Genomic DNA, 9,514 nt, shown 5'->3' on the forward strand with positions numbered 1-9,514 from the left:
CATTTTTAAAACTTTTTCTGGAACTCTTTGATTCGTTATACCTGTCAAAATTTGCCTTAACCCTTTATAATGATGTACTTTAAGTAATAGAATAATTTAGACAAATTAATGTAAAATAAAATTAGTATAGGTCGAAGAGCTTTTCCACTTCACAAAAGACATACTAGCACATAGATCCATTCAAACTCATAATAATTAATTTACTATTTAGAACTTAATTTCTTTCGAATTACAGAAATAAAATAATAATAATAATAATAATAATAATAAACAACTTAATATCCGTTATTCCTAATTTATTTTTTATGGAGCAAAAAACCTATATTTTCATATTAAAACCTTGAAAATAGTCTGGAAATTTAAATGATATTTTCAAACTATTCATGAATTTAAACAGTAACTTATAAGTGTTTGTTTTACTTTCGTCGATCCCAATTGAAATATCGCAACATAGAAGCATTCAATTAGCACTGGACATGTTTCTCCTTTTCAATTAATTGGAATATATGTTATTATGAGATTCAATTTTTCTGTAACTGCTATACTGGCGAAAAGGGTAAAGCTCATTACTAATTGATATTACTGGCACTGTTCTGTGTACGGGAAAAGCCCATTGTGAAAATTCACATCCATTGTCGGTTTTATGACCTACGCAATTCATTTTCACCCCAGTTGACGAGAAGGATTCTTGGCATAATTAAAAAAACAATTCCCTTGAATGCTAAGTTGCTTTTTTTAACCTTAAAGCATCTGGAGGCTTTTCCTATTGTTCACTTTCTGAAGTAATCAAACTTCTTAGAATATTTTAAGGACATTTTTATTTTCCTCGTCAATTTCTCAACTTTATTTTTTTTAAAGTCATGTATTTTTATCGGTGTAATGAAAAATGTCCGCCCTTTTTCGAGGTTTTCGTTTATTCAAATAACATCTTACTAATTAATTTTACACGAAGTATGCAGAACTGGAGGCGATAAGTTTTGTCCATCTTTGAAGCAGCAATTGAATCCCTCTATAGTAAAAGTCCGGATTCTTCTAATCAAACCAATTTTTGAGTCCGACCAAGCCATGTCTGGAGAGTAGGGCGGGTGGGTTAAGATTTCCCATTTCACTCCTTCCATTTAATTTTTGACCGGGTTTGTAACATGGAGCCTCGCGTTGTCATGCAACAGAATTAGCCTATCATGGTTTTCATTCTACTCCAGCCGATTTTCTTTTAGAGCTCGGTTCAAATCCAATAGCTGCAGTCGGTAACGATTGTCGGTGATGGTATCAGACGGTTTTAAAATTTAATACGGAAGCGTCGCTGGCTACTAGACTAATTTGAAAATATCTGTAAAACTGATTTTTCTATCCGTCCAGAGTTTTTCTTGGGTTCAATAAATTTCGGTAACTTGAAGAAATAGTTGATTTCTTACTGTTCCACTTCTCTTCTTGCAGGAAACGATCTTCCTTAGAATCTTTTTTCGCACATGGGAATTTCTACATCATCAGATAAATTAGCTCGGAAACGAGGGTCGTTTTGAATAATTCATATGTCCCATTTCGTTGTTTATTAGAATAAACTATTGTATTTAAAACTTTACGCGACTTCACGATTCTATCCACTATATATGTTAACTATAGTAAGCTATTTAGTTAAGAACAATAGATAACACGTCAACATATTTCACATTATTGCGAAAGTTCGGTTTATTACTAATGGCGGTGATGACGACTTAGAAAAATCATTTTTTAAATAAAAATATTCAATCGTTTTATTTTCTGTTTCTGAAGGTACTTATTCTGAAGAAAAAGTAATGAGCGGTTGTGTGCATTAACAGTGTTCTTACGTTTTTAGAAGTTACTTATTTTTCATTTGTTTTGTACATAACTTCATGAAAAACAAATGAAAAGCAAGTGACTTCTGAAAATGCAATCACATCATTATAACACCCAACTGGTCGACTGTGTGAGGAATCCAGACATTCATAATAGATTTTCCTGCTATCATTCGAAATGGAATGAACCGTTGAACGCGAACCTGAATAGTTCAATTCAAACTCATTTAGAAAGTCAAGAAAGCGGTCCTTGTCCTGACTAGTGGAACACCTACGGAGTAGTTTATTGTCAATTGTGTGAGCAGAATTGGAGTGGGGACGAGAAGAAGTATATTAAAATTTCCGATTTGTTTCTAGTGACGGTGATGAAGGATTGAAATAAAGATGATTTGCAAACTTCACAAATGCAACCCTTTTACTATTTGTTTCTAAAAGCACTTCTGTAGAACGAGGCTTGCATGAGATATTCATGCTTTCATTGCTGATTCTTCCTCCATTATCATTCATAATGGATTAAAGCGGTAAACTCGTACTAGAATATTTTAAATTATAATTATTTTAACAACTTGCTCTACACGATTTTCTTTTAATTCATTAAATTCAGTTTCTAAGCTATCAAGAACATTTGGTGATTCATTAACCTCAATGCGACTTTTCACAGATGAAGGGACGTCTACTGCATTTCGAACTCCTTCAGTCGCTGCATTTTAATAATCAATTAAGTAATTAAAATTAATTTGTAATTTTTATTAGAATAGTGTCACCACTCAAATGCTTCCTAAAAATGTTTTATATTATCTATTGTAAGTTCTCCATACAGATCACGTGCTTTCTAATTCTTCTGAAGTTATTTTTTATATGTTTTAATTATATTATATATTCCTTTTCGGCAAAAATTGTCCGAGTTCATTTGGTATGCTCCATACTTGTGGTCGTGTAGAATTATCGTAATGGATCTATTTTTCATCACCGGTAATGATTCAATGAAAAAAAACGCATTCTATTGTATCAAACGATGCGGTTCAGCAGCACTTTTGTGCATAAGGATTGATATTTTTGACACGAAAAAATAAAATGTACCTTCATCTGGGAATAAATGTCAATTACTGATTTTTAGAGCTTACACGTAACCTTCAAAAGTCACAGACCATTGTTTCGTCAAACACAACAATGGCCTCTCCAACGACACCTTTCAGAAAAGGGGAGACACTTATTCCCATAAAAATAGTTGCGCTATACTTATAAATATATCATATTTCTGTTTGAAACTTGAACTTTCAATTTATATTTGTCTTGCAAAAATGTTCTGAAACTGTAGTATAAAATATTCGAACTTACCTACATGTGCCACCATTTCGGCACACTAAATGCTGTTGGTCCTCCTTACAGAGGGGTCCAAATCCGCAGTTGTCGCCACTGAAATCATTGAAACATGTGCACGAAAAGGACCTGAAAAATACAAAAAATATCTACTGAAAACGAATTATGCACTGACAGAAATTTCTGGTACTGGGAACGTGGTTGTGCGTAGTTAAAAATGTTGCTGCAACTATGCGTTGATTGTTGCGACTAGTCTGAATGGTTATAATCACCAGATTTCGAACGTTGCATCGTCAAATCTCGTAAGTACTATATTTTGCTAAGTGAATAAGTGAAAAATAATTTTTTCTTTAAAAAAAAATACTTTGTTCAGTAAAATTAGAATAATTCAAAAAATCTATTGAACACAGTAATTTTGAAGAAGGTAAATAATTTTATGCTATGTAATTCTAGAGCTTTTTTGGCCTTTCCCCAAAATCATAGAATGTTTCTCTTTGTTGCGTTTAGAATGTCGATCACCGATCGATTCACGAGGCCATCCAGAAACAAATGAAAATAGCAGTATGATGAAGAGTGTTGAGAAGATTAAAAAAATTAGATTTAAACACGAGTTTAAAACGAAAGAACCGTCTGTGAGATAAAACAGTACAATCCTAATACTATTGAAAAGTTAAAGTAAGGGAAAAAGTACTGAAAAAGTACCACTTTATTTTTTTACCACAAGTAAATATAAGATTTATATTTAAAAATGATTCGAATGAAAAAAAACTAAAGTGACAAGAAATGTAAAAAATTCGTCCTCCTTTAGCGGTATTTTATGGGAACATGATAAATCATATGTCGTTCAATAAGAAGAAAACCGTTTTTTTTCATACTACTAGATCGCAAACGGTTCGTTTTGCGGTTTTTTGTCTCTCTGATAGAACAATGTCTCTCCGATAGAAAAATGAAGCGAGACTTTTTCTAGTGTATATATACTTTTGTCTGAAGAACATTTTATGAGACTTAGGGGCGACATGGAAATGTGTGACAACGGGTTTATTGTGATAAAGACTAAATTTGAAATTAAAAACAATTAGTTATTAACTTTTTTTATAAGGACATAATCATTATATCTCTTATTATTTTTCAGTAAAAGGTGACTATCATTATTTACTGTTTTAATTAATTATTTTCAAATAATATGAAGTGCTTTTAGAAAACTTCAATCTGTGATTTTGTTATCTGGTCTTTTGATTTGAATTTTTCCTGCATAAAGAACCTTTCTTCACTTTCTTTTTGGAGTGCAGGAAGATATTATATTTTCCTCGAATATCCTTTGTTTTTTGTTAAAATGTTGGAATGAAGATGACAGTAGATAATAATAATTAGAAAATAACATTTTAGTATATACATTTATATAGACACGTCCTTTTGTAATTAATTTAGAAATCCATTTAAAATAGGCGAGCTTTTGAATATCACTGAACCTTCATAACAAATTTAAATTGTTTTATTTTCTTTTCATAAATATTCGTATAAATGATTCAAAATAGAAATCAAGCATAAGTTATAAGAATCAATGGATGTTCAGTTTATAGTAACAAAAGTATAATCTTGCAAATTCAGATTTTATTATTTTTTACGAATATCACAGTTATCCGCAATGACGGAAAATCTAAAATCGGTGACAGTTTTTGCTACTTAAATATTTGAAACATCACTAACTAAAGTTGAACACTGTAATTTTATATCACACTTGCTCCTATCGACCCTAGAAAAGACCAGTTAATACTTGCAAAAATAAAAGGTAATACATTATTTTGGTGAATTTTTTTTATTTTCATCAAAGTCCTTCAAACCCTCTGAAATTCTTTCTTTAATTGAGGTAATAAAATATAAGTCAGAAGAACTCAAAACCGTATATATTTGAAAAAAAATTGAAAATATGTTTTTAAAAAAACGTTATTGATCTTGAATTACGAATATGACTGAAAATACCAGAAAATAAATTTTACGAGGTCAAATTGTCAATTTAGGTAGCTTGCCGATAAGGGGACATCAATAAGCTACAAAGCTGATTTTCTGGCAGTTTTCGAGCCCCCCCCCCCCCCCCCCCCCCCCCCCCCCCCCCCCATTTGTGATCCGTTGTTCCAACTTTTCTTATAGTTTTTCGCCATTTTGTTATTACTTAAAAACAATAATACATGCCTTACACCGCAGGGGTGGAAATAGAAAACATACAAAGTAACGGGAGAAAACTGTGACCTTAATAACCCTCTTCCTCTTCGGAGGTTTCTCTAGGTTATAAGTATAACCATATACAAATTTTTGGGCCCTTTAAACACATCAAAAACTAGTTTTACAACATAAATTCCCAATACCAAAATACTGCGGAAAGTATATCAAAGGTTTTGGCCTATTTCTTACCTCATTGAAAATCATAAAATTATTTGTTTGAAAACCACCCATAACATTAAAATCCACTCCTGCTTAAGAAATTAGACCCTAATATAATAATTATCAAACCGAAAAAAAATTTAATGATTCCCACCGCAGCTTCCTGTAACTAAAACAGCAAAAAAATATATATCTAAACCAAGAGCAATAATCGTATATCTCAAAAAATCTACCTTGATATATTTAACAAACGCCACTTTATCTCTTCTAGTCCGAAGCAGTTGCGATGGGGTTTGTTAAATGCATTAGGGTTTTTTTGGGGGATTGATGATTATTATTTTGTAGTGTGAGATATATACTAAAGTTTCGCGAAGGTGATTGATATGATTTTTTGAATTTTGAATTTTAGCACTGTTTTGCTCAATGCAGCTAAGATGGGATTTGCTATGTGTGCCTAAGGTGGTTTTTTTTGTGATTGATAATTATTACTGTGGAGTTGGAGATGTCTATTTTTTATTTGAAAATTTATTGGCTATTTTAGTTCGATGCAGCTAAGATAGGGTTTGCTAAATGTGTCAGGGTGGTTGCTTGGAGTTGATTATTATTTTGCGGTTGGAGATATCTACTAAAGTCTTGCGAAAGTGAACCATGCGATTCTTTTCAATTTGACATTTTTTGGTGGTTTTAGTTCAAGGCAGCTAAGATAGGTTTCGTTAAGTATGCCAGTGGTGGTTTTTTGTGATTGATAATTATTACAGCTGAGTTGGAGATTATCTGCTGAAGTCTTGAGAATGAACTGGCGTGTTTAATTTTAGTTTGAAAAGGAGGGGTGTCAATAAGGCCGTTTTTGGACCCGAACCGATCTGCTCGATACTGCCTGAAATTAATGCTTCTAATGTATCTCATAACCCTGTGAAACGGTTTTTGGAAAGAGCAAATAAATCTCACAATAATCGTCCCTTTAGATTAAAGACTTACATAAGAATTCGTGCACTTGGCTAGAGTCCTTGCATTTCAACCTGTTCCTAATTAACCCGAGCCACCAAACTTTTCTAAGAATTGCCCAAATATATGAAGTTAAATATACATCAGAACCCCTGATCTAGGCTTTGGGCTTGACCTTGCAGCAGGACCCATTTCTATTGAGAAGCAAAAAGCAGTGAAGGTTTTCAGCGCAATGGCTATTTCAAATTAGCTGCACGGTTACAGAAATACCTTCAAACCAAGTAGTTACTTACGAAAGGCAACCCTACGATAGATAATGATCTAACAGTAGATAATTAATAAATATAAGTACAAATATTAGTATAATAATCAATTCTAATTTTAATATATTGACACGTATCGTGTCTTAACTAATATTTGCAATAAATCATTTATTTAACATACATTAGTATTTTTAATTAGTGATTATCTACTGTAGGATCATTTTCTACCGTAAATTGGTCACCCTTATTTGTTTTAGGCACGGTATGAAGTCAGTGTTGGAGATTATTTAGCTTCATCCAGGGTGCACCATCATGAGGCAATCTACTCAACACTCTACTTACTCTACTATTTGAAAAATATTTACAAAGCTATATACAAAATATATACAAATACAGAAATTTGTATAAACTGAATACAAACTACGAGCAAAACTAAACATGAACAAACGATGAACAAAACGGCATGGAAACTCCTAATGAGGAAGGTCCTGGTCTCCTTCTGCATCGGACCAATCGGAAAGAGCGTTGGCCGCATCTTCTACATGAGAATCATAAGTTTAACAAGGTCTTGAAGGAAAATCATTATGACGATAGTATCCCAAATACCATAGGACTGCAGCAATGTGAGCACAACATTCGAATGCTCGTACACCTGTCTTACATTGGCAGTACCATGACATAATTGGATTTGTTTCGTCTTGGTACACTATCCACAGATTATAAATCTTGGAAGAGGTATGTGGTGACGTACGTGAACGCGTATTAGCTTTTGAGATTGCCTAGTAATAGATAACTCATACATGCCACCTTCGCTTATGTGTTCTTCTGTATACGATCATGCTTCCTTTAATTGGTAAGTGCCGAGAGTAAGCTGCGTCAGCTTATCCAGAGTTAGTCTGGGAAAATCAGAGACAGCCTTAGCATCTAAAGATTGCCAGATCACCCTCTTCTTTAACCAACTTTCATTTGCAGCCCGTTCTTGTAAGAGATTTGGGTTTTTCAACAAGCGGAGAATTCTGTTAGCAGTGGCCTGATCATCAGAGTTTTCACTGATACGTGATGGCCGAAACGCGTTACGAAAGGCACACACAATTCGTACATAGTCCGCAATATTCGGGATCTAACTGTTCGGAACTGTGTTGTCTAGCGCTTACCATTTTTTCAGAAGACCGTCGACAGCCTCTATGACCCATCGTATTTTTGTAACCAGTCGAGATTCGTTGGCTTCGAGACACGTATGCTGTGAGCCTTTCCTTAAGAAATAGGTCATCTTTGCAATGAAACCAAGATCTTCCAAAAGCTGTAAATAATCCCGGAAACCTCGATCGACAACAAAAACACTATCAGAAGGTAGCCACGATCGAAAATCAAGAGCTTCTATATTCATAAGTGTAAATTCATAAGTCTAACTAGTCAAAATGTTCACTTTATTATTTTCACCGTTCGCGAAATATGGCCAAAAACCTTTAGAATATGTGGTACTTATGGTGGTACTTACAATTATCATAAGTTTTACCAGCGGCCTTCCTTTACGGGTGGAGAAACAGCGCCTTTGTAATCGGTAATTTAAACTTTTTTCTATGTAAACATAGGTACCGTTCGCTAAAAGAATGTACACGTTTTCTCCGTTTGAAAAAAGTTCCTTCGACATTCATCGTGTATGTTTATTAATAATATTCTAAGGAGATATATCTCCTACTCCCAAGAATTTGAGTACGAAAGATGCCATAAGTGCATTCCGCGCTGACGCAATTTATCTGCCTACTCTTCTTTTTGATATTGCGAACAAAGTATATAAGACAGATAAAGAGAGTCCTGTCCACAATTTTATTAGCAGAAGAGCTAAACAAGTGCGGCAAGATCTTCCACTGGTTGATCTTAGGTGAACTTACATGATCTGAGCAACAGAGGCAAAGTCAATTTTTGAGGGGCCTGTTAAAGTGTAATAATCATTTTCACTGAGTGCAACAGGGGAATCAAAATCTAATCTTTGCTTTGAAGCCAGTCTTCGTAGGATTTGAAGTAAGCTAATGATTATTTCAGCAACAAGAATAGAAAACTCTGAGGAATAAATAATCCTTTTTCGACAAATACGTGAGTGTGAGCCTCAGCAGATACACGTACAGGTTTACCTTCTCTCTTGCAAACAACACATAGCTTTCCAGAAATGATACCTTTTTTTGTATTTAAAGAAATTGTTCCAGAATCTGATGGAAGATGTTGCGAATTTTGAATCACAAGGAGTTTTAGATATTAAATAGCAGCAGTACCCACAAACCTTCGCAGAACGCGCAATCTCGGGGTTACAGTACTCTCTTCTTAAAATCTCTACATCCGAATCAGATCGAAGAGTAGACTTATAAGAAGCTCTTTTTTAATGTTTACTGCAAGGTTCGCAGTAATAATAAACCATGTTGTGTTAAATTCAATGAAAGGTTAAAATTGAAAAATTGAATAAGCAAGATAATGTGGAAGTTGATGCCGCAATGTTAATCCAATTTTCATTAAAGAAATTCAATTTAATAAAGCCCATTAAACTTCAACGAGAGCCTACTGTGAGAACAAGATCAGCATAGGCTATGATTTCCATGGGTTTAAAAACAAAACTCTCGTTTTTAGATATTCAAGATCTGAACATGAACTTGTAAGCTCACTCCTCTATGTATACATCTACTACTGAACAGTACAACAATTATACAGTCTGTCAAGTTAAAGCGTGGGTGGCTTTACTCGCAGTCGGTAAGGTGTATCGACATGATTTTGGTGTCAAAATATTAAGAAGAGCTCCCT

General features: G+C 33.7%; 1 protein-coding gene across 1 annotated transcript in view; it reads right to left on the reverse strand.

Moving 5' to 3' along the window:
* LOC117175506 overlaps positions 1-9,514 on the reverse strand; it is a 156,879-nt gene that overhangs the window by 13,717 nt on the left and 133,648 nt on the right. The window contains exon 3 of the mRNA XM_033365214.1: positions 3,156-3,266. Coding sequence (XP_033221105.1) covers positions 3,156-3,266 — 111 coding nt within the window. The remainder of the gene's footprint in view (positions 1-3,155; positions 3,267-9,514) is intronic.

The sequence above is a fragment of the Belonocnema kinseyi genome, chromosome 6 (assembly GCF_010883055.1).
Source record: "Belonocnema kinseyi isolate 2016_QV_RU_SX_M_011 chromosome 6, B_treatae_v1, whole genome shotgun sequence".
Lineage (NCBI taxonomy): Eukaryota > Metazoa > Arthropoda > Insecta > Hymenoptera > Cynipidae > Belonocnema > Belonocnema kinseyi.